General features: G+C 45.6%; 3 protein-coding genes and 2 pseudogenes across 4 annotated transcripts; 4 read left to right on the top strand and 1 right to left on the bottom strand.

Moving 5' to 3' along the window:
- Window positions 1–1,380: 1,380 nt before the first annotated feature.
- On the top strand, window positions 1,381–6,872 carry LOC115531610 (5-hydroxytryptamine receptor 3A-like; annotated as a pseudogene).
- A 108-nt stretch (window positions 6,873–6,980) lies between these two features.
- LOC115531549 (5-hydroxytryptamine receptor 3A-like) lies at window positions 6,981–13,831 on the top strand (annotated as a pseudogene).
- Window positions 13,832–14,047: 216 nt separating this feature from the next.
- LOC115531548 (5-hydroxytryptamine receptor 3A) lies at window positions 14,048–17,787 on the top strand. 2 transcript variants are annotated; one of them, XM_030340896.1, is made up of 8 exons: window positions 14,048–14,195; window positions 15,534–15,715; window positions 15,860–15,904; window positions 16,051–16,163; window positions 16,420–16,589; window positions 17,036–17,181; window positions 17,313–17,525; window positions 17,641–17,787. In XM_030340896.1, exons 1-6 carry the CDS (start codon window positions 14,156–14,158, stop codon window positions 17,083–17,085), a joined length of 600 nt encoding a protein of 199 aa, XP_030196756.1. In that variant the 5' UTR covers window positions 14,048–14,155; the 3' UTR covers window positions 17,086–17,181; window positions 17,313–17,525; window positions 17,641–17,787. The 2 variants fall into 2 exon arrangements, with proteins under 2 accessions (XP_030196756.1, XP_030196755.1); XM_030340895.1 differs by having other exon boundaries at window positions 15,519–15,715.
- On the top strand, window positions 17,784–22,489 carry lrrc59 (leucine rich repeat containing 59). Its single transcript, XM_030340891.1, has 10 exons — window positions 17,784–17,806; window positions 18,096–18,172; window positions 18,273–19,010; window positions 19,255–19,367; window positions 19,506–19,565; window positions 19,672–19,830; window positions 20,002–20,106; window positions 20,275–20,347; window positions 20,726–20,917; window positions 21,320–22,489. Exons 4-10 carry the CDS (start codon window positions 19,269–19,271, stop codon window positions 21,598–21,600), a joined length of 969 nt encoding a protein of 322 aa, XP_030196751.1. The 5' UTR covers window positions 17,784–17,806; window positions 18,096–18,172; window positions 18,273–19,010; window positions 19,255–19,268; the 3' UTR covers window positions 21,601–22,489.
- A 1,064-nt stretch (window positions 22,490–23,553) lies between these two features.
- Window positions 23,554–25,767, bottom strand: nat9 (N-acetyltransferase 9). Its single transcript, XM_030340894.1, has 6 exons — window positions 25,552–25,767; window positions 25,193–25,302; window positions 24,708–24,848; window positions 24,319–24,378; window positions 24,094–24,188; window positions 23,554–23,823 (listed from the first exon to the last, which is right to left on the bottom strand). Exons 1-6 carry the CDS (start codon window positions 25,626–25,628, stop codon window positions 23,665–23,667), a joined length of 642 nt encoding a protein of 213 aa, XP_030196754.1. The 5' UTR covers window positions 25,629–25,767; the 3' UTR covers window positions 23,554–23,664.
- Window positions 25,768–25,865: the final 98 nt, after the last annotated feature.

The raw sequence follows: 25,865 nt of genomic DNA, 5'->3' as shown, positions 1-25,865 counted from the left end.
CGATCCGTCAGTGTGATGGTGTGTTTGGTAACTGATGAGAAGCCCAGTGGATCAGAGTCGAGAGCGCTGACTGCTCCACCGCTGCCCCACTGCAGCTGGGCTGTCTATAGATTAAAGGACCACACCCACACAGCTCTACACACACACAACACACACACACACACCACCACACACACAACACATATACAAACACAGACACCAAAGACACACACACATGGACAGGCAAACACACACATTCACAGGCCTGGTGTCACTGGGATTTGGTTATTGGTTCTTCTCATTATAGGGGATAGGTGTGACCCTGCGGGACTGTTGATCCATGTCTTAATAACATAACTCATTACTCATCAACACATGAATCCCAACACCACCCCTCCCTCTTTATTATATTGTATTTATTAATAATAACACAACCAGCTAAAGAAGCTTCTCTCTCTCTCGCTCTCTTTCTGCCTGTCTGTCTCTCACACGCGCTTCCACCGTCTTTTTTCTCTCCTTCCCTCTCCTACTGGCCCTCTTCCTCTCACTCTGTCTGTCTGTCTGTCTGTCTGTCTGTCTGTCTGTCTGTCTGAACCCTAACCTCCGTCCGTCCGTCCGTCCGTCCGTCCCCCTCCCTCCCTCCCTCCCTCCTCCCTCCCTCTCTCCCTCTCTCTCTCTCTCTCTCTCTCTCTCTCTCTCTCTCTCTCCCCTCCAGTGTCCTCAGTGCTTCCGATGCTGTGGACGTTGTATGTTGTAATAATGAGGTAATGCCATATGGACTCATCACCATCCTGTCATTACAGTTGTGGTCCAGTTTTTTTTGAGTAATCTAATTACCCTTTGTCTTAGGACATTAACTGTAAGTGAGGCTCTTTGTTGCAACTAAGCATCCACATACATTCATGCCCACACACACACACACACACACACACACACACACACACACACACACACACACACACACACAACACACACACACGCACACACACACACACACAGGCACACACACACACACACACACACACACACACCCCCTGCTGGATCGTCAGCATGGTTAAATCCTCCATTGGTGTGTTTATCTTGAGGACCCGCTGTGACCAGACTCTCTGTCCACATTACCTGTCCTCCCGGACGGACAGGAGCCACCCGCCGCCCTCTTCCACTGGCTCATCCATCCGTCACTCAGAGGCTAAACCAATCACATCCATTTTCACCGGTCCCACTAAACAAAATTAAAACCAATTTAATTCCTTCCCGCCTTCTTCACCCACCTTGATCTGCGGTAACCCAATCAGAACGCTTGTAATGTCTGCCGGGGGCGGGGCCGCCCGGTGTCAGACAACGGGTTTAAAAGGGCGCCAAGCGTCATTAGTTGAACCCAGCTGTCGACCCATCGTACGGCGCCCAGGGAAAAGGACACAATCGCACACGCCTGTTACTCACATGCAACCTCTGACCCGCCGGCGACATGGCGTGTGTCCCTATGCTCCTCCTCGTCTTCCTCACAGGTAAGTTATTGATAGTATTTTAGAGTGTGTTTGTAGTATTATGAACGTGCGTGGCAGTCACTCTCTCTCTGACGTTTTAGGGGGATGGAGCATAATCGTCGAATAGATGGGTCGCAAACCCATGGAGAGGTCAGAGAGCAGGTTGAGAGTGGTCTAGAGACGGCAAATCATTAAAGATTAGAGAAAAAAGGAATACGATGCACAATAACAGATGTACATAATACAATTGCATCCTATATTGGGCTTGAATAAGTAGTTTGCATTTCTAATCTATGTAAGGGAACTTCTAATTTGCTTTAATACATCTTTCTGATGAGATGGTGAAATCTCCATATGACTGTCTGTATGTTTATTGTCCCCACAATATAATGGCAATGTTTACAGAGGATATTAATTGTAGGCTGAGATATGACATTCGAATGGCTTATTACACAGGGTACACCCACTCAAAACAACTCAATATTGTTTTGTGCTCAGGCTACAGCAATAGTAGAGACTATGTCTTTGCTCAACATATCATTTGGTTCTCCTTGTCCTAATATCATGTCTCACAGCACTAAAACTAATCATGCATAATTTCAGTTAACAACAGTTCAACAAATTAAAACATGGACTGCTCAACTCAGCCCAAAAGCAGAAGCTGTAATATGTGGATACAACAACATGATTTAGGGAGTCTGTACAGCTTCCTTCGATATAACATTAGAACCGTCCATGAGGATGACTTACAAGTGTTTTTTTTTTATTGAAGATGTTCTCAAAGAATAGGAAGGCATCATATCTTTATTATCAAATGTCTCCTAGGCAGCTTCTGCACTTTAAATCTTTTCCAAAACGTAATTCAGGAAAGGGTCATTGTTTCCAGATGTTGTTCAGATGTTAGCTGTTCTCAGCGATAGAAGAAGAGATGTCTCTCCCTCTGATGTGCCCTGTAGGCTGCCTGGGCTCCCAGAAGGTGTGTAGCTACCACGACATTCTGGTGCACCTGAACCTTACCCGAGACAACGAGGTGTACACGGCCACGCGGCCAGTCCTCGACCACACACACCCCACCGTGGTCCGCATGGACCTCGCTCTCTATGCCATTTTAGCCGTGGTAAGCCTGCGGTTTGTATTTCAGAGTGTAAGCGTGAGTGTGTGTGGTAATGTTTGTGCTTCTGCATGTGTGTGTGTTTCAGTGTGTGTTTGATGGTGAGTGCGTGTTTGTTTTTCCTGAATGTGTGTGTGAGTGAGTGTATTTGATTGAGAGTGTGTATTTTTGTTTCCCTGCATATGTGTCTAATTGTCTATGTGATGTGGGTTGAATTTTAAGAAAGTTGCCATCCGCGTTAGGGGGCAATAAAAAAAGTAAATAAATATGATTATTTTTTGGATTTTAGATCGAGAAAACACAGACCTTCACACCATTCATCTGGATATATTGGTGAGTTGCATCAAACAATATTTTAACCACTAAATGCATCTTTTATATCATCAATTGATTTTCAGATACCCCCTGATTTAGTACAACGTGGAAGAACGATGAATGATTTGAACAGGAAATCAATGTATTTACTGCTCACTCTTCACTTCAGCTTCCAGATCAGTTTTTCCGAATCAGTTTGCAGAGCAATGCCTTAAATGGTACATCTCTTGTGTAAAAGGTTGATTTCCTCCACACTAACCCTAGTCACTGTATGTTGTGTGTGTGTGTGACGTACCGTGCGCTCTGTGTAGATGTGGAATAATGAACGCGTCTCCTGGGATCCGGCTATGTTCTGCGGGATCACAGAACTCTCCATTCCCAAAGAGATGCTTTGGAAACCTGACCTCTTGATCACTGAGATGTGAGGACATTGAATGACACACACACACACACACACACACACACACACACACACACACACACACACACACACACACACACACACACACACACACACACACACACACACACACACGAGTGATCTATGTGAACAATCTATGATGGTTGCTGACTTTAAACTAATATTCGATCTGTCCATAATGATACTGCAATATCACAGCAAAAGAGTTATATGAATGGGTATCTAAGCTCATTAAACCTACTAAACAATACAGTGTGTGTGTGTGTGTGTGTGTGTGTGTGTGTGTGTGTGTGTGTGTGTGTGTGTGTGTGTGTGTGTGTGCGTGCAAAAGGACGGATATGGACAACGCGTCCCAGAGTCCCTACGTGTACATCACCTACGACGGCAACGTGACCTTCGAGGAGGACCTGAAGGTGGTCAGCACTGCAAGATGGACGTGCACAAGTTCCCCTTCGACACGCAGAGCTGCAACATCACCGTCATGTCCATCCTCCACAGCGGTGAGCACTGGGGACAGAGGACCTGTTCTACTACGTTAAAGGACCGCTCTCTGTGGGCATCCTTCTATGTATACAGTATAACCCATGGCAGATCCGTTGTAGTCCATGATGAAATCTCTCTCTGTCTCTCCCTCTCCTCCCCTCTCCCTCTCCCTCCGTCCGTCTGTCTCTGTCTCTCTCTCTGTAGTAAGTCAACTGAGGCTCACCCCGTCCTCCAACTCTTCCCGGATCACCCAGTTCACCCGCAGGGTGATGCAGACTCAGGGAGAGTGGGAGTTCCTCAGCCTGGCCGTCACCAACGAACTGTTCGTCCTCGGGGATCAAAACTGGGATCAGATCATATACACTGTGAGAAGCTCCACGGAGACATTGAATAAACACGTGAACCAATGGGAATGGAGTCATTCACGGAGGAAATAAACAAAATAAACGTTTTTTTGGCTTTTCTTGATTTAACTGGACAATCCATTTCCTACACACACACACACACACACACACACACACACAACACACACACACACACACACACACACACACACACACACACACAATAATGCACCTTCAGGTTTTCTAGACATTATTTGTAAAATATTTGATTGGCACTTTTGTTGTATTCTTTTGTTTCTGCAAAATCAAATGACTTACAGTATCCTTGACCACCTTCCCCCCCCCCTCCAGATCTCCATGAAGAGGAGGCCCCTTCTGCATGTCATCAACTTCCTGCTGCCCGTCCTCTTCTTCCTGTGTCTGGACCTGTCCTCCTTCCTCATCTCCGACCACCGGGGGGACAAGCTGGGCTTCAAGGTCACCGTGCTGCTGGCCATCTCCGTGCTGCTGCTCATCCTCAACGAGATCCTGCCCTCCATGTCCAACCGGACTCCCCTCATAGGTGGGACCCCTCTCCCCGTCTGATGGCTTCCACCTGGATACAGGGAGGGCCAATAAGAAGTGTTCTCCACAATCATAAGCATGCTTTGTGTCTGGTCTGTCCCCCCAGCCACCTACTGCATCGTGATCTTTGCCATGATGCTGCTGAGTCTCCTGGAGACGGTGTTGGTGACTCACCTGATGGAGAAGGACTCTCAGCAGAAAGGTGTCCCGGAGAGGGAGGCCGTCCTGGTGGAGGACCTGGAAGGCAAGCAGGACAAGGCCGCCTCCCCCAGCTCTCCTGCCTCCCCAAGCTCCCCCAGTCCCTGTGAGTAACAAGATGGCCGCCACAGGAACCCCACCCTGGTCCTCCCTCTCGGTAGGACTTAGGAATGTAAACATTCGCTGTATAACCACAGGGGCCTGCTGGTCAAGATGTTAGTCTCTTAGGGGGTTTGACACCTGTGGAAAGGTTCTCGGGTCGAATACTAATATCTATAGTCTACCTGTAGGCATAAGACTAAGGAGCAAGAACCACATGCTTGCCAACTGGCTCATTAATGACAAGTGTCTCAAATAAATGTCCCTATAGGTCACTTTGTTGAAATTTGTATGTGTATCTTTTCCCCAAAACAATTCTGTGACAATGCATAAAGTGTCAACGCGCTAATGACATGCGTAACCTTCCAGCAGAGAAGGGCTGCGCTCGCTGTGCGTGCGTCTGCGATTGGTTGAGGTCTGAGACGCCCCGTGATCATCTACCAATGGCTGAGCAGGTAAGCTCTGTTATCGCTCTCACCTCCTCAGACAGGAAAACACAAGAGACAGAAAATAAGAGCTCAAGTAAGATAAGATAAGATAAGATAATGTGGATGGATGACATAAGGGTGTCAAAGCAGAAACTACAGGAAGGCAATAGGAATTAAAGTGATAGAATGGGAAGACAACATTATTTGATTCTTAAATATGAATAAAACGCCACAAAGACACACAGAAAACATATACAAATAAAACCTATGAGCAGTAGAAGTGTGGATGCAAAAAAGGATACATAAACATTGAAGAAGGTTGAGGCTGGCATGATGGGTCGTTTAGGCTACTTAGGGAAGCCATTACGGTCTGCCCTGCTGGCCTCCCCCCTCAGGCCACAGAACCAGGAGGCCGTCCGTCCCGTGAGCGTCTGCCCTCTGGTCCGCAGGTGGCGGACGGCGGTCCCGCCGGGGGCGACGCCCACCTGTGGCTGATGGTCCTGCAGGAGCTGAGGGAGCTGAAGGGCCTGGCCCTGGCCTGGGTCCGCCAGGCCCACGGGGGGCACCCCGGCTACTGGACCCGCCTGGCCTATAGGATCAACGTGGGCTTCTTCATATTCTATGTGGCGGTGGCCCTGTTCTTCCTCACCCTCATGATAAAGGAATGGCAGTCCTAGAAGAGGCTCCTCCTGCACACGAAAGTTAGGCTCAGAGGAGGCTCAGAGGAGGCTGATAGGAGGCTGATATGTTGGGTCCCCGTCTGTACATGCAAGGCAGAAGAAGAGACCTCCAGCCACTGGATGAATGTGTTGTGCTCTCTGTTGTACGGAAAATGGGTCATTTTGCCGTTGTTTCACTATTGCAGTCATTACACGTTTAGAATGAACAAGAAGACACATGAAATAGATACAACCCAGGCTGCATAGTTTGCAATGTACTTGCTAGTGTATTTGTTGGATTCATGTTTATTTGTACAAATATACAGATCGTTGAGGTTTACAAGATTTCTATCAGCGTCAACAATATAGACATACGAAAACACACAAAAAACACCCTCTCTCACACACACACACAAGCACACACAAGCACAAACACGTTCCCTCAGCAGTGTCTCATGATCTATTGGTGCGTTTATTGTTGTGTTAGCAGACTCTCTGTCCTCGTTACCTGTCACTAAAACCCTCTGTCCTCATCCGTCATTCAGAAGCTAATCCAATGCCGTTCATTGCGCCTCATTAAACAACAGTCCAATATAATAATGTTTTGATATACATCTCACTTCCCTTATGGCCTTATGCTTCTGGAGTCGCCGCCAGGGTCCAATGGCCGCTCTTGATAAAGATGGGTGTCATTTACCTTTAAGGGATTGTTTCCGGGAAACACACACACACATACACACATGGCCACACAAACGGCCACACACACGGCCGCACGCACGCACGCACGCACGCACGCACGCACGCACGCACGCACGCACGCACGCACGCGCACACACGCACGCACGCACGCACGCACGCATACATGTGAACACCAGTGTAAACACGAACACACACACACACACACACACACACACACACACACACACACACGCACACCATTGAACACATCCAGATCCGAGACGGGGTAGACAGAGGTATAGAAACATATGCAGAGCTCTGACCCACCTCAAGACTAAACATACAGCAACAGCATATCTGTACAACGGACTAAGATGCACATTGTTTTCCTGCTTCTGTTCTTCATCATAGGTAAGACTGCTTTCATGGGTTATCATATTAACATTAACACTGAATGTAATGTTTATGTCTCTAAAATGGTCTGGTATGATTTGGTGATTGTGTAGCATGTGTGCATATGGTGTTAATGGTGAATACCTTTTTCTAAAAGCAGTCTATTCTGTTCACCGTGAATCTGCGTGGTGGCCGACCCCCCTTGATTACATTGATTGTCGACCTCAGAAATTAAAAGATTGTTCACTGCACTGTACTGTTTCGGTTTTGATAACGATGGTTATGGTTATGACGATTTGTTTTGTTTCTGATTAAAGATATTGCAAAAGAAAGAACTTAATTAAAATGTCAAACTGCAGTTGAGTGATTATTTAGACACAAAGGCGTGCATCGCTTCAGCCAATGTTTGAATTGAGCATATCAATTGGGTACACACTACCGTGCACAGAAGTTTTTTTGATGATAATAAACAAATGAACATTGAACAACTTAATTGACCATCTGTGATCAAACATCATTTTGGTGTTAATTGAAAGTAGTAATAATTCTAAAGTTCTTCCTCGATAGCTTGTAAAAGTCATTTGAATATCGAAATAGTCTTTGAAGCATTGTTGCCTCCTGCTTTTCTTTTCTAGAACACGTTTCTCCTAAGAAAGTGTGCTGCTATCAGGATGTTTTGGACCATTTGAATATCAGCCGTAAGAGCGAAAGGTACAGTTCAACGCGGCCGGTGAAGGACCACACCCGCCATACCATCCTCTATATGGATGTACATCAGTGCCATTCTTAGTGTGGTAAGGGTTATTTTATTGCAACATCCAAGCACGCTCCTACTCTGTGTAGGCTGCAGGTTGTTTGTAAAAACTTTGAATTGCAGCTCAGATTGACATGAAACGTCAGAGCAAAGTTTCAGCTGTGGGACTTGTAAGATAAATACTATGATAGGCTTACACAATGGTTTAGTCTGAGTGTGGAATTGATTTATATGAATCAGAGAATGTACTTTGACAACATTAAACCAAATGTTCAGCTATATACAGGATACAGGCGGGGTTTCCCTGCTGTGCAACAATAAAGCGCTTCTGTTTGTGTCATCGTATGGATAGATATTATTCTACATGATACCTTTTTGCTTGTTTTCTGACAGAACGAGAAAGCCCAGACCTTCTCTCCTCTCGTCTGGCTTCAAATGGTGCGTTTCATTTTGCAAAACAATGAAAATAAAGGATCATCCTCATCATCCTCATCATGAGGATGATGAGGATGATGATGATGATGATGAGGAGGAGGATGATCTCTCTCATGGATGTTTTCACTGTATAAATAACATGACACTCCTCCACATGGCTCACCCCCTGCAGACCTGGAACGACGAGCGGATCTCCTGGGATCCGGCGCAGTTCTGTGGGATCTCTCAGGTTTCTATTCCCAAGGCGTTCCTGTGGAAGCCCGACATCTTCATCTTTGAGATGTGAGCGAGCATTAGTGAACGAAAAAAATATATTTACACAAAGCAAAGGCCTATCAGCTCAGCTATAGGATGCAGATCAAGTCAAACATCCTCTGTCAGTGGTTAAGCAACATAAGGACAAGGATGGAGGGAAAGTGTTGGAACATTTGGTTGAAGATACGCATGACACCGTGTTGCGTGCTCGGAAATAAACAACGTATGTTAAGGAGTCATGGTTTTTGTATTGTTTGTGTGTGTGTGTTTGTGCATGTGTGTGTATATGTGTGTGTATATGTGTGTGCGCCTGCGTGTGGTGATCTCCAGGACGCAGCGTGACGAGGCCCTGCACAACCCCTACCTGCTGATGACCCACGAGGGGCGGGTCTACATGGAGGCCGACCTCAAGGTGGTCATCACCTGCAGGATGGACGTGCACAAGTTCCCCTTCGACACGCAGAGCTGCAACATCACCATCACCTCGGTGGTCCACAGGGGTGAGGGGTCCGCCGGGGCTCCGGGGGGTAGCGCTGACGGCAGGCCTCCGGAGGGGCCGTCGGTACGAGGCCAGCGTTGTGGAGGGAGAGAGCAGAAAGACGCGAAAGAGAGCAAGATTTTGAATCTAAACCACCCAAAAAACGCCCTCCTCCTCTCTGCTCCTGCCCTGAGCTCTTACCCCATTGATGATTGTTGCGATTCACGCGCCTGTCATTGAAGACGGGATGGCTTTCCCGAATCAATCACCAAGGATTGGTCCGAAATGACCCAGGAGCGGTCCACAATGTAAATGGCTTCTAGAGTCCGGTGCTGTCAGCCAGACACTGATATTCTCAAAGTGCATTTCCCTCTCTAATATAATAGCTATGATCACTGTGCCACTTCATACAAATTACAGCCAAGTAATAGCTGAATCTTAACTTCAGCACTTTTAATGGGTAGGATGTGGTTGAGTTAATAGAGTGCTTGCCACACAGTATTTCTCTCTCTCTCTCTCTCTCTCTTCTCTCTCTCTCTCTCTCTCCTCTCTCTCTCTCTCTCTCTCTCTCCTCTCTCTCTCTCTCTCTCTCTCTCTCTCTCTTCCCCTTCTGCTCTCTCTCTCTCCCTCTCCTCTCTCTCTCCCTTCTGCTCTCTCTCTCTTCCTCTCTCCCCCCCCTCTCTCTCTCCTCTCTTCCCCTTCTGCTCTCTCTCTCTCTCTCTCCCCCCTCCCCTCTCTCTCTCTCTCTCTCTCTCTCTTCCCCTTCTGCTCTCTCTCTCTCTCTCTCTCCTCTCTCTCTTCCCCTTCTGCTCTCTCTCTCTCCCTCTCTTTTCCCCTTCTGCTCTCTCTCTCTCTCTCTCCCCCCCTCTCTCTCTCTCTTCCCCTTCTGCTCTCTCTCTCTCTCTCTCTCTCCCCCCCCCCTGTCTCTCTCTCTCTCTCTCTCTCTCTCTCTCTCTCTCTCTCTCTCCCCCCCTCTCTCTCTCTCTCTCTCTTCCCCTTCTGCTCTCTCTCTCTCTCTCTCTCTCTCCCCCCTGTCTCTCTCTCTCTCTCCCCTTCTGCTCTCTCTCTCTCTCTCTCTCTCTCTCTCTCTCTCTCTCTCTCTCTCTCTCTCTCTCTCTCTCTCTCTCTCTCTCTCTCTCTCTCTCTCTCTCTCTCTCTCTCTCTCTCTCTCTCTCTCTCTCTCTCTCTCTCTCTCTCTCTCTCTCTCTCTCTCTCTCTCTCTCTCTCTCCCTCGTGAATGAACTGAGGCTCTTCCCGTCCTCCAACTCGTCGCGGGTCACCCAGTTCTCCCGCCAGCTGATGCAGACTCAGGGCGAGTGGGAGTTCCTCAGCCTGGCCGTCACCAACGGCACCTTTGACATGGACGGATACTGGGATCAGATCGTCTACACGGTGGGCAGCCACGCTCACACTCAGTCTTGGTAAAGCAGAGCATTGCTGTGATCAAATCACAATACTTATTGTTACATTAGCCCAATTTCTGAATCTGGGTTGGGTTATTCAAATATTATCATTTGCACCGTTGGAATATAGGTAATCATGCCCTGGAAAACCACAATTATTTAAGGCATAATATATGAATATATTATAACTCAGATAATATATATATAGAGAGTAGTTTCACAGGCTAAGTGACCACTGAATCGTTATTCAATGGTCGAAGGGCTGTAACTCAAAATACTAAACGGTCAACACAAACTCTGTGGGTTCCGTAGAAAGCCCATGAGATCCTATTAGGGAATGACCAAGAGGTTTAGAGGGCACTATGGGCACAGTAATTCACCACAATAAAATATCTCTCTCCATGTTTATATCACGGTTAAAAAGTGAGGTACAATTAAAATAGTTGTATTATGTATAGATCCCTCAACGTCGTTTCAGAGTAAAAAAAGAATCTATATGAATACATGGATCGAATATAATAAATTCTAGAATATAATCAAATCTAAGTAAATCAGATTTCGACTGGTAAAATAGAGATCTCTTATCTGTCTGCTATCGCTGTCCTCATCGGTACAACGTTGAGAGGTGGTGGTTGAGGTGGACCCCCCCTCTTCCACGGTCTGTTGGTAGGCTCTGGAGGGGGCCGTGCTGTAGTCCTACAGCCTGAGAGGCTACTTCTCACTCCCAACGCCCTGTTTGACACATCACTCGTAACAACAACCCTTTGTCCAGCGGTATGCCACGTGGCCAATGTCATATAGGCAGTATTAAACTTGTTCTAACAGTAGTAACAATAGAACTGCTTTTTTGTACGATATGAGAAGAAAATTAACACATAGCACTATAGGAAACGGTTGGTCAACTAAAGCTTGCTAAATAAAACAAAGCAAGCCAGCATTGGCCTCCGAATAGAGGAAAAGGAACCCAAAGGTCAATCGGTAACAGGCCACAATAATGATTTCTGTTCAGTTTGTAAATTGTTTGATAATTAGGAATATTACGCTTCTAGCACTTGTAAACTTTCGTAACATACATAACATAATCATTACCAATGGGCCTGACACACATAAATTGTTCGTTTTTCAATGATTTTACACACGTTTTAACACACTCAAATGTCATTCTGCACACATAGCTAGCTTGATGAATCATTATAGCCCAGAATTCTACAACTTCGTCCCTAATTTGGAATAGCTATCAATGTTCAGAGGGAATTTTTGTAGTATATAAGTAGTATAATCAAAATCTTCTGTAGAATGACACCCAATTAGTTAATGATCACGTTTAATGAAACAAAAATATCCTGAATTATTCTACGAAGTCAATAATGTGATTTACATGAAATGCAAATAGTAGCATAGCTGCATAATAGTTGCAAAACCCATCCTTAGCTTATTGTTTGTCGGATGGATGTGTGGCTACGGCTGCTAGCAGCCGTAGCCACACTCGGGAAAAATCCATCTATCCTTGACCCTTGATGAAAGGATCATCACCGCCACAGCCTTCTACATCCTGTTGATGAAATAGGATGGGTTATTGTTAGTAATTCAAACAAATAAAGTGTGATTGGATAGAAAGTTCTAGCAATATCTTTGTCAGCTTGTCGGGAAGGTCAGCCTGCCCCGGACCTTGACCACCTTCCCCCCCCCCTCCAGATCTCCATGAAGAGGAGGCCCCTCCTGCATGTCATCAACTTCCTGCTGCCCGTCCTCTTCTTCCTGTGTCTGGACCTGTCCTCCTTCCTCATCTCCGACCACCGGGGGGACAAGCTGGGCTTCAAGGTCACCGTGCTGCTGGCCATCTCCGTGCTGCTGCTCATCCTCAACGAGATCCTGCCCTCCATGTCCAACCGGACTCCCCTCATAGGTGGGACCCCTCTCTTGGCAGTCGGCCCCCCACCCCACACCGCCCCATCTGATTGGCCCAGGTAGGGCCAATAAGAAGTGTTTTATTACTTCTATTCTCCAGTCATAAACATGCTTTGTGTCTGGTCGGTCCCCCAGCCACCTACTGCATCGTGATCTTTGCCATGATGCTGCTGAGTCTCCTGGAGACGGTGTTGGTGACTCACCTAATGGAGAAGGACTCTCGCATCATGCTGGAGGAGGCGGAGCAGAAATGGACCAGGGATTCAGACTCCTGTCATAACACATGCAGTACGTTGAATGAGAGTAGCTTTCAAGACCTTTCAAAACCTTCCTTACAACCTGCTCAAGCCTTCACTACACTATACTGCTAAATCCTATATGGCACACTATAGCAATATCAAATGCGCTCCAAGTGAGCAGGCTGATACGAAGTGGGGTTACAAGCGATGTGTTGTATTCTAACCATGTCATTTCAGAGGAGGGAAACTGCACTCATGACTCTTCCATCTGCAACGGCTCTGGTGGAGGGACCTCACGAGAGCTGCTTCCTGTGGCTGACCAGGTGAGCGTCAGGGGGAACAGACACGGTTTTCTACGAGAGCACTGCTTCAAGAGAGTACTGCGTGTTAAACACAGGTTTAAAATCCCGGTCTGCAACATTAACTCTGTTGACTGTTTCCGAGAGGAAGTTGCGTAAAGATCTGACCATTGAGGACCTTGGTCTGGGTTTTCAGTTCTCCGTTGGTCCAAATAGGAAAAAATAACCTCAATGATCTGAATTGTGCGTGACTTTTGAGTTGATATTGCTGAAAATGATTTCTTCCACAACACTCACGTAAAGCAGTCCTTAAGAATTGAGCATAGCCGTTAGCCGCCTCAAAGGAGTGTGTCTGACCAGTGATGTCACGGGCTGTCTCAGGGAGCCAGGGACCCCCAGAGGGCCGACCCCCACCTGCTGCTGCTCATCCTGGAGGAGCTGGGCGAGGTGAGGTCCCTGCGCCGGGCCGGCGGCCCCCAGGGGCCCGGACTGAAGGCCGGCTACTGGACCCGCCTGGCCCGGAGGACCAACATCGTCTTCTTCACCTTCTACCTCACCGCTGTGTCACTCTTTCTGATTTTCCTGTTTATAGAATGGAGCTCTTAGAGAGCATGCCGTGTGGTGGACCTTTTGGGGTTTTGTTGAGTATGTAAAGTGCTATCTTATGTTGGCTTTGTTATATGTTCATTTTAGATCCCAGCGATATGCTTTATTTTATTCTACATCATGTTATACTATATTATGGTGTTGAGCTATTTCATGTTATGCTTCTTGATGTGATGGTAATTGTGTCATGGTAGGTTGTGTAAGGTTAAGTCATGGTCAGCATGTTGTCATGGAGGCCTATGTTATATTACGCTAAATAATACTACTATAATACTAATTGTAATACTGTTAGTTATATACGAATATCTGACATTGGTTTAGTTGCGGTGAATCCACTTGAATGCAGTGCTTAACCCAATCTCTGTTAGAATTGTCTGGAACAATAGTTCCAGACATCCACTTCTGCTTTGTTGTATGTAGGAGGGGCCAAATCAAATGCAATCGAATGATGATGATTAATTCATTATTTCTTCCTATTTGTCCATCCCTTTTATAATGTCCTCAGGGCTGCATGCTTGCATTGAGCTTTTGTCAGTCGAAACCCAGGGACTGAGGCAGAGGCTAATACTCCACTATCGGTATAATCTGTCGCTCTGACTCCAGCCTCATAGGATCCACTATGACACGTGTCTCTCTGATGATCCTGCTTCTCGTTTCAGGTAAGCCACTGAGCAGAGCCGCTCTCTATAGTAGATGTACATCAAATAGACTGTGGTATTCAATTAATTATAAAAAACGATTTTGATGATTACAAATGTAAACTACTTTAGTGGTTATAAGTGCAATGGTCAATACTTGTGTATCAACATATTGTCATAGTACCATATCGGAATGTATTCAGTTCATGTGAATGCACTTTTACATTTTTCATTATTCAATTTGAAAATGTACAATCTTTGTGGCAATAACTAATTATGGTTTTGGTTGATTTGGTTTTCATTCTGACCAGTCAATCTAACAGAAATGTATTATGGGTTTAAATAAGTAATTTATAAATAATTGTGCTTTATGTAAAAGGTTTGGATCATAAAAAAGCAGATTTTTTTAATACCATGCTTTGCCAATGCAATATAAAAAAATGTTGCTGTTATCTTTTATATTAAATGTATAATTATGAAAGCTTGTATGTTATAATAAAGCCAATGACTCAAAATGCAAAGAAAGATGCTCTGAATGACGTAATGACAACTGGACCACACAATGTTTCTCTGCCTGCCTCGCCCCTTCACTTATGGTTCCTGAGTAACCACAGCCAGCATTAACCTGACCATGCTGTATGTTTTTTTGGTTCATGCTCATGTTTTTCTGGTTTGAGTTAATGGCTGGGAGCTCCTAAACAGAGGAGAGAAGGTCAGGTAATTAAGGAAGAACCTACGTTTGAGAATTGATGAAACACTTAGATTTTCTCCGCAAACAAGATGGCAAACCCTAATGGCCCCTCACCCAAGGTATCAGGGTTTAAACATGTGTGTGTGTGTGTGTGTGTGTGTGTGTGTGTGTGTGTGTGTGTGTGTGTGTGTGTGTGTGTGTGTGTGTATGATGTGAATCTGAGCCATAACTTGCATTGGGCAGGAAATCACATTATAATATCAGCCCATTTGAGTTATACAATCCATTAAGTATAGTTAATAGTTGCCATAATCCACACGTCAATATACACCAGACCACACATGCTCACACACGCATGCACACACGCACACACACCTGTGACCCATTCTGTCTGCGTAGCATGTTGACATGGCTATCTAATGACACTTTAGCATCATAAATGATTCAGCCCAAAATTTGAGTTTGGATGTCAACAAACCAATAAACTGATTTAATTACGATTTTAGAAATGAGCGTAAATGAATGAACGATATTGAAATGAAATGAGATTAAATTGAATGAGTTTGATTGGATGAACAATATTGCTTCCTAAGGGCCGTTTCCGTATTAATTTCATGGTGTAATTAGGCTTAAGCTTTCCGCTGCCCTAACAGCTCTCCTGCTGTCAGCTCCAGAGGCCTGGGCTACGGATGAGGTGTCCAGCGAGAAGGTGTGCAGCTACTTTGACGTTCTGACTCAACTGAACATCAGCAAAGGCAACGAGCTATATACAATGACTCGCCCCATCCTGGACTACAGAAATCAGACCATAGTACATCTAGAGATAGCCCTCTATGGCATTCTGGGTATGGTAAGTGTGTGTGTGTGTGTGTGTGTGTGCTACCATGAAAGTTTTTATATTTGAAAAAATGTCATGGTAATGCTAATATGTATATATACAATATATATATATATATATATATATATATATATACTGATATTTGTTTACCCTCAGGATGAAAAAGAACAGATGTTTGTTGCTTCTCTCTTGACTTCATTGGTGAGTTCTCTCGACGGGCTAGGTTATTATTATATTATTGAGTTATTATTCGGTGCATCTCAGAGATTTTGTTAAATAGAAATGTCCTTGCATGAACAAGGCACAAAACCTTTCATCCAAACGTCGGCTTCACATTCTGTTTCTAGCAATGGCACAGTGATCTGTTCTCCTGGAATCCCGAGGACTTCTGTGGCATTACCTACATCCCTTCCATTCCCAAGAAGCTCATGTGGGAACCCGATATCATCATTGAGGAAATGTGAGTGGTGCAGTCCTACACAGATCATCAGCAGTGTTTCCTGTGTACCCATTTTGCAGAGCTTAGAGTTACCACTGCCATGGCAAGGGATTGAAATCCCTTGGGGCCACTCATGGTATTGTAAGAAGATTGTAAGAAGGCCATTATCTTAGTTGATGACAAGGCTAGAGTAGCTAAATCGTTAAATACCCATAACGCTGAATGTGATACCAGTGTTATTCAAACAAACACACGTCATTGTTCTCTTCCTTTCCAGGATTGCGGAGGACAAGGCCCCTCCCTCGCCCTTCCTGACGCTGTACTCTAACGGGACTGTGGAGCTCAACAGGGGCATGGTGGTGGTCAGCACCTGCCTCATGCAGATCTTCAGCTTCCCCTTCGACACACAGAGATGCACTCTCACTTTCAAGTCCATCACCCACACGGGTGGGTGTTTTGTGGGTTCTCATGCCGCAGCATATCTACACCTAGCCTGGTCCTACCAGACTCTCGTACTTCATTTCATTTGTACAGAAGGGAAATTCAAATTGAGTGGAAGTAATTAGGCGGGCGGAGCCAGGCTAATAGTACACCCACCTGTACAGTAGTTTGTATTGTATGTGTCTTTATGTGTGTGGTTGAGTGTGTGCAGTGCATGTTGCATACAATACACTTTATAATATGTATATATTTAGGAGATGATCTTACCCGAACTCAGGGTCATTAAGGAGCAGGTAGAGATCGGGATCGTAGGCTTAATGCTGCCTTCAAGTAGGTTGTAGACGTTGGGGATCGAATCCGATACCCTTTCGTCTGGAAGTCAAACTATTGTTCTGCTCTACGTCCATGCTTAGGTTCTGGTCATTTATCCCTCTCTTCTCATTTCTTTTCAGACAAGGAGTTGAGGCTCCTCGCCCAGGGCTCCAACGCTGCACCAGGATGACTCGCGAGGTGTTGCGGACGCAGGACGATGTGGACGTTCTGCAACGTGAATGTCACCAAATTCAGCGAAGACTCCATAGATCACATAACATACACTGTACGTTCTATACACTGCATGAATCTCAAAGTGGGTACACAGCCACATGACCGCATGTGCATGAGCATAACATGCATTGGATGCATGTTGTCATATCTGATCGGCACAACCTGTGTCATGCGTTCCCCAAGATCACGATGAGGAGAAGGCCGGTCCTGTACGTCGTCACCCTCCTGTTGCCCATCTGGTTTCTTCATGTGCCTGGACGTGGCCTCACTGTTTCATCTCCGAGAAGGGCGGGGAGAAGCTGAGCTTTAAGGTCACGGTGATGCTCTCTGTGACGGTGCTGCAGCTCATCCTCAACGACATACTGCCGTCCACTTCCAGCAGGATCCCGCTCATAGGTGAACAGGCTGGAGTCAACCTCATCACGGGAATCAACGTCCAACACACATTGCATGTGAAATGACACTTGCATGCGAATATCGTATAAACTGGTTCCCTTTTTTGTTCCCACAGCGACCTACTGCGCGGGGATATCTCGCTGATGCTGTTGAGTCTGTGCGAGACCATTGTGGTGATGCACCTGATGGAGAAGGACTTCCACTTCAAAGTGAAGGAGGAGGAAGACTGCAGTATGGACGAGGACAAAAAGATCTGCCCATAGTCAACAAGGGCGATACTGGTAATTCTTATTTAAAGGTTTAAAACAACAATCTAAACAATTTTGTAGGATCAGATATATGCAGATTTTATCAAAACATCTTTCCGGCTCAGATAAATATATAGGAGGTTGATTATAAGCATTTCAATTAAATATTAAAAAAATCCTTGCCTAGCGACATGCTTCGATGGCAAGCGTTTCAAGAGATTGTGCTCTTAAACTGTGAATATGAGGAAGAAGATAAGCATTTTAAGAATACTTAAGTTAAGTAAGTAAGTTAATATTCTTCTTCAAAACTTCTTAATTTCAGATAAGAACGGGCAGACCCGTTGCACATTTCTGATCGACCTCGTGAGCACATCTTCGCTGCTCCCTGCGGTTCATGAGGTAGAAAACGACATGAACATGAAATTATTGAACAGCAAAGGTCCCCATGTGTCTCGCCTGCAGGGGGCATCTTGTAACGCTCTGCCTCTCTCTCAAATAGGGTAAGCCCGGAGAGACAGAGCTACACCTGGTGGTCTTGGGGTTGTTGACGGAGATAAGGAAGGCTTTGGAAACTCGACTGGAGGGTGGCCAGGTTCGAGATGGGAAGCCCGGATACTGGACCCAAATAGCCAAAAGGATCCATGTCGTTTTCATTTACATGTATTTATTCTCAATCCTTAGCTTTGTGTGCTATATGGCTGCAAGGTGGTATATGGTTGTACACCATGACGCCACCCCAGCTTCACAATGTTAACAGCATTTGAGAAGGGTTTACAAATCTTTGGAATTGAACAGAAATTAATTTCTGCTATTTCTGAAATCTTGCAAAATATTCCTCTGCCCAAATATACCCTCTATCTTTATGACTCACAAATCGTACAGCAGCTTTAACGTACCATGAAGCAAATAAAGTAGATATACATACACTCGTAGGTAGCAAGATTATCGTATGCATCAAAAATACTTACCACAGGTGGAAGTATTCAGTATTACCGCCACCCTTCTCCAATACTGTAGGGGGCGCTGTGGTCCTCAGTGTTCATGAAGTTGTTCTTCTTCTCTGACAGCTGCAGTGAATCTGTGACGTGGATTTTCATTCAAGGATTCCTCAGTCCCTGTGTTGTACCAACTAAATAAATTAGCACTAAGCTTTATTTCACATTCTCCGATTTATTTTGACGTTCTGTCCTTTATTTGGTCTTCATAGTATATCATTATACCACAGACGATTTAACAGGTAAGCGAAACCCTACTTTGTATCTTGGATAACAGTTAGTGCTGTCAAATGGTCTGGAAAAAAGGCAATTGCTCACTTAGTAATCGAGTAATAAATGAAGTGCTCGTGAAATCAGATCAACTGGGATCCTGAGACCTCTTACTACATGAGGTTTATGAGCCTTTTTTAAATGCCACGTCAATTTATTCATGTTCTTTTTCAGGACGACGACATGCGTTAATGTTTTTCTCCCCTAACGTTATAGCCACAGGTACCACGATGAGTAAAGGCAAAGTGCTGAACCTAAAGGATAAGATCAATGGAAACGAAATGGACCTCAGTCTCTGTAACCTTTCCGAAGTTCCAGTCAAAGAACTCGTAAGTTGCCTGCTTGAATTTGTGTTATATCTTCTGATTAGCGCAATGTAGTGCGTTATCTGCAGGTCCCCCGTCTGTTATCCGTCACACTGTGATGACAATAGGCCTTATTGTGTTTTCCTATCCTCTTTCGCATAGGCTGCTTTGCGAAAAGCGACGGTTTTGGACTTGTCTTGCAATAACATCACATCACTTCCTGTAAGTCCTGCAAACAAACGCCCACTTAAATGCCATCATATTAGCAAAGCAAACGGACACTAAATGGCCAAAATTGAATATGTGTATTTTGTTTTGCCTCATGCAGCCAGACTTCTGTAAATTGACTCACCTGATCAGGGTAGACCTGAGTAAGAACCAGCTGGCGTCACTGCCCGATGACCTGGGTAACCTCTGCAACCTCCAGCACCTGGACCTGTACAACAACAAGCTAACAGGCCTCCCTGTCAGCTTCTCTCAGCTACGGGTCAGTCACAGACACCACAACCCTTCCTTTAGCTCTTCCTGATTATTAAGGAACTACCACGCTCCTCTTCAGAGCACCATGGCTCTGGTGCCTCTGCTGCTATGCGGTGATGGAGAAACCCATGGAATACCTCTCAAGAGTTTTCAACCAACCTTTATTCTGCCTCTCCAGAACCTCAAGTGGCTGGACCTGAAAGACAACCCCCTGGAGACGGAGCTGGCCAAGGCGGCCGGGGACTGTCTGGACGAGAAGCAGTGCAAACAGTGTGCCTCCAAGGTGAGTCGGTGAGGGAGAGAGCGGGAGGACCCAGGCAGCAAGAGGGCAGTCGTCATGGGTGTATCTGCGTGGTGTGCGTCGCTCCCTGTCTATCGTGTCGATTGTTCCACTATTGATGTGATGTCGGTCTGAATGTATTATTTGCTTGTGTTTTTGTCTTACCCGTAGGTTCTGCTGCACATGAAAGAAGTCCAGGAAGAGGTGGACAAAGCCAGAGAGAAACGCTTCCTGAAAGAGCGAGGTGAGTCTTCCAACGCCCATGGTCTGATCTTGTTGCCTGGAACGAAGCCTTATGGCCATGTTGCTCTCTATTCCATTTGCTATTGCATCCGGTTACTGTGTAAGCAGACGCAAAGCTCTGTGGATAAGCACAGTTTGCACTTCTGATTGTAGGATGTAATTTAGATTAGATGTTATTCCTGTTCATGCACTCAATCAATGGATCTTTTAATTGTCTATCTGAAGTTCACAATTAAAAGATTGTAGCAAGGCTTATGGGCGACTTATGGCTATAAGCTAAAGTATAAGAATCCTTATTATTCAAGACAATAACTTTGAGAATGCTCACGCCACTGTGTCTTCCTTCATCCTCACCCTCCTCCTCCTCCTCCCCATTCAGAACAAGAGAAGAAGAAGGAGGCCAAGAAGAGGGAGCGCGAGGCCAAGGAGCGCGAGGTCCGGAAGCAGGAGAAGGCGGAGGAGAAGGAGAGGAGGAGGAAGGAGTACCAGGCCCAGCTGGACGCCACAGCCGCCCAGGAGCACCAGAGGAAGAAGAAGGAGGAGAAGAAGAAGAGGAACGGGCTGGCGGCAGGTGGGGCCCCAGGTCTTAGAGGAGGGTAATCGGATGGTAATCGTATCAATACAATATGGCACCTTTGTCCAAGTAGTGTACAAATGGAACCATATGTTTGATACTTTGCCTTGAAGTCCTGGGGCCTGACCGGGCCTAGAGACATTCGTGGCTATATATTGATTTCTCACATTTAAAACCTTGCATGACCTTCCAAGTTGAACGAACTCCGTTCTTGTTGAACGCTAAGTAAATCACTTTTTTTCAGCTGATAACTGTTCTAGTTTAACAAATTGAGGTTGTCAGTCTTTCTAAAATGGACGCCACAGATCACATTTTTTAAACCCGTAGGCAAACGTTCTTCTGCTTAAACTGGGGATACTTACCCTTTTAAGAATATGAACGATCGTTTGTCCCTCCCAGATAAAAAAGCTGCAGAGGAGTCCGCCCCGAAACCACGGCGCTCTCTGATTGGCCTGCTGTTCAAGCTCCTCCTCCTGCTGCTGCTGGGACTGGCCGGCGCGGCGGCGGCCTGTCAGCTGACGGAGCTGCGCAGGGAGGCGGCGTGCGTGCCGGTCAACGCGGCCCTGGAGACGGGGCTGACCTGGGCCCGGCGGCAGGACGTGCTGCTCAGACAGCTGCTGAAGGACTGGTCCACGATGGCCAAGGAGCTGCTGGAGTCCAGCCAGACGGCCAAGAACTGAACCCAGGTCCGGTTCAGTCGCTCGTCACCGTGGGTTCCCGCTGTTATGTATGTATGTGTGTGTGTGTGTGTGGAAATGTGGGATAGTTGACTTTTTTCTTGCTTTGTTGACTAAACTTAACTGCGGAAATTGTGAATCTCTGTAAGATGGGAACCCACGTCCCGCACCCGCGCCCCATCCATCCTGCATGAGGGTGTGAAACTTAATCTGGATCGGTAGAAAGCAGGGCAAAGGACAAATGTAAAAAACAAAACAAAGGCCCTCTAAAATTCCTATGGAATTGTTGTTGCTCTTGGCTCCCGTTTGTACTGCCTCTTTTTTTTTTTTTTTAACATTGTCTTAAACATTTCTCTAGTCCATGCCTTATGCTTAAAGAATGCAAGCTAACACTCAGAAACAATGCACACTCAATGGGTTGATTTGAGGGATTCCAGGTATTAATTTATGTTAGGTTGCTCTCTGTGCTGTTTAGACTCTTAAATCTACAGCCAGTCATGACTCTCCTTTAGGTTACTGTCTGATGCGGAATATAAAGAACATGCTGAAAATATGCAACCTCGTTTTTATTCTAAACAATTATCTAAGGTATCACAGTGTATGTAATTTTGATGGAATATCTGGGCATTAATTTAAAGACGACGAGAGATGGTTTGAATTTAAAAGTGAAATTTTCCTTTTGGTCTCTTTGATCGGTCATGATTTGTTAGAACAAAAGTTGCCCATGCTATCTTTGATCACATCGTCCATCTGTGGAGATGGGAGATCTGAGGTCACTACTGATCAATGAAATGCAAATTGTACCGCATCACCTGAAATGTGTTCTGGAGCTATTTAATTTCACCAAATATTTCATCAGTATTATTAAAGGGTTCTACGCTGCAGAAAAGTCTGGGAGTCCTGTCTCAAAATGATTTCCTAAGGTCATCACAGTTTGGAGCAAAAGTTGAAAGACTTCTCATGCTCAAGGTTCAAATAATAAACAAAAGCAGCTCATGATAGCAAACGTTCACGTCTCCAACAAGTGGCTGAAGAACTGATGATGCCAATACATTCAATGTGGGACAGGAGCCCAGAACTTGTCACCGTCATGTTTCCCTCCCTAAAGCCTGACTTCATGATGGCCTGCCATACGGTAAGGACCCCAAGGCTGTCACCAGGGACACCATGCACTGGACGGGCGTTGCATGTGCGAGGTTCTGGGTTCCGTTGCAGATGTCCGCAGGGTGTATTTAGTTTCTGCTATACATAAAACCTGAAGGTGATGACAGCATTGGTGAGGAGCAAATTACAGTTATAACAACTGTAATTTACGTTAAGGGCATTTAGCAGACGCTTTTAACCAAAGCGACTTACAACCCTTCGTACCCACATTCACACCCTGAAGGCGGAGTCAACCATGCAACAGCCAGCTCGTCGGGAGCAGTCGGGGTTAGGTGTCTTGATCAGGGACACCGCGACACTCAATTGGTGGGGGGGGGGGGGAGCAGTGGATCGAACTAGCAAAGCAACCTTCCGGTTACAAGTAAACCGCCTCCACCTCCTGAGCTAATTATTCTCTCTCTCTCATGGCTAGATGTAAACGCAATCATGCAAATCATAAGTGTTACACATGTTTACAACCATGGATGTAAAAGTCTGTATGACAGACATTTATTTTTGCCAACGTTTTGAAAAGCATCAATACAGGGTGGCTGGTTCTGGTTGCTATAGTTACAGTGGCATCTAATACATTTGCCTGATTCGATAGGCTTTCTTGGTTTACATTTGAAATTAAATTCATTTTTGAACTTCCTTTGAAATTTTGATCCCAATTAATGCCGCCAATGACATTATTATTTTGCTATCTCTACAAAGATAGCAGAATAATACACATCTGCATGTGTGTTCATGCATTGCCACAAAGATTTCTCAGCCCTGTTTTCCTAGAGCTTATGGGAATCGTAGTCCAGAAAGGTATTTTTATCTCGTTTCATTGGGGGGGCTCCCCGACTTTTCCGGAGGGACCTGCCTCACACGGGCGCACACACACACACTAGAAGTCCGCAAGCAGCGACGGCAGATTTGTTAGGTTGTCGTCATGACGCCCGCTCCGGTGGGTTGGGATGAGTGGCGCTGGTATTGTCTCTCCTTCACGTACGCCATGTCACCCAGGAGCTTGGTCCGGAGTGACGGGTCCACCGTCATCCCCAGGGTCACCTCCCCGAACACCTTGCACACAGACAGCTGCAGGAGAACCGAGGCACAGGGTTGAGGGCGGAACTGGCCATGACATTTTTGTCAGTTCCGTCCTACTGAATCAACGTTGTGGTCGACTGCGCTCAGAATCACGGACGTAGAGGCTTGCATGCTGCACACATCCATGTAGGTGTCTTCTACGCAGAAGTATAACTTGCCCCTGAGATTCAAGAGGCCAGTAATCATTTCTACAATGGCAGCCATCCGTGTGTGTGAGTGTGTGTGTGTGTGCTTGCGTGCGTGTGCGCGTGCACTTGCCTCTTGGAAGTGGAGCTTCTTGAACATGGCGATGCTAACCGTGTTGTCCAGGCCGATCTTCGCCTCAAACTTCTGGATCCCCAGCTTGGAAATTCCTTTGGACAGGACATGGTTGAACTGGAAGGCCAGGTGCTGGTAACACCTCAGCATCCGAATAAGAATGTTGATAGGATTGATATATCGCCTCAGGCTTCATATTTGTTGGCCTTGTTTGGCTTTGCTCACCATAGCACAGCATCATGCATGTGACCTCTTTTCCGAGTCCTTTCCCCCGGTAGCTGGGCTCTGTACAGGGCAAACAATGAGCAGAGAGAACCTCAATATAGAGAACTACCTTTAAATTACTATCTATAGAGGAGTACCTGTAGTAGTGAGTTCTACATAGAGTACTACATAAAGAGTAGTACATACAGAGTACTACATATAAAGTACAACGTATACAGATCCGTTTAAGAAGATGTATTAAAAAGTAACCAACCACCTTTACAGAGTGCTGGATAACTTTTCTAATCAAATTGTTGATTTCTTCTATAGATTTCAGCCACTTCTAAACAAATGAACATGTCTTTATGAGTGAAGCACTTCAACACGGTATAAGATAAGGGGCGTGTCACCAGCGATCATGATCTCCAGCTCGGCCAGGGAGAGGTCAGTGGGGTCGGTCAGGAACATGTTCACGTCTCCCAGCATGCACTGCTCTTCCTGGGCCGCAGGCTCTGACCACCGCTGCTTGTCCAGGATGATGAAGGTGCACTCTGGAAGCAGAGCACAGACTGATGCTTCATTCATGGCGACGAGCAAAGAAACAATGAGGCAAAAGAAAAGGGGATCATATTGAGGAGGAAACAGCAGAGGTTCAACAGGGGGGAGGTTACACATGGAGGTTTAATGATGTAGTGATGTGGGTCGATCATTAATGTGCATCTATATTCCAAAGGTTTGGTGGATGTTATAAAAACTAAAGCCAAACTTGATGATCACATCTATCATTTCACTTCAATCATATTTCGTAATTTAAATGTTCCTATTTCTTTACGGTTATCGGTTAAATATGTCGGTTCTGCATTATCCAAGTGTACAAGAGAGCCATGTAACATACTGTCGTTGTCCTCTCTCCAGCTCCTTTGCATCTCGTACTCCTGCTCCAGGGAGAGGGGCTCCGACGCCGTCAGCAGCTGCAGCTCAGGGGACTTCATCCACTCGTGATACCTAACGCAGAGACGGGATAAAGAAGTTATAAAGAGAAAAATGACATTGTATTTAGGGGCTAGCCTGAGATAATAACCCCGAAAAGACATTCAAAGTAATGACTGAGGCTTAAGTTGGAGGCTAGTGTTTTTTAAAACTCCCGATGAATGGTACCACACTGACACTGGGTCCACAGCCATCCAGCAGGTCATATTTTATGATTCTTAAATAAGCGTGACCATATAACAGATCAATTGAGTACGTTATTACCTGGGCACATGATGGTCATTGTAAGGCACCAACACGACTTTGTCACCTTCAAGCAAAGTATTTTCATTTATCTTCATTATGCTGTATCCGGCGTGCTGGGAATTATTATCAACGTTATAAAAAATATGCTTAAATGTTTGTTTTAACTAAAGCTGCCTTATTTGTTACTAAGCGATTCTTCTTTTCTTGCATGTGTGTGATAGCGAATAATGGGTTTACATTCTTTAGCGCCACCTTCTGACCCCTCCAGAAATGACATGACCGTGATTGTGAATGAAAATATCCTGAAAGTAAATGACATGATGATATGCTTA

The sequence above is a fragment of the Gadus morhua genome, chromosome 18, assembly GCF_902167405.1.
Source record: "Gadus morhua chromosome 18, gadMor3.0, whole genome shotgun sequence".
In the NCBI taxonomy this organism is placed as follows: Eukaryota; Metazoa; Chordata; class Actinopteri; order Gadiformes; family Gadidae; genus Gadus; species Gadus morhua.
Note: the sequence above shows the minus strand (reverse complement) of the source record. Positions and strands in the feature narration are given on the sequence as shown.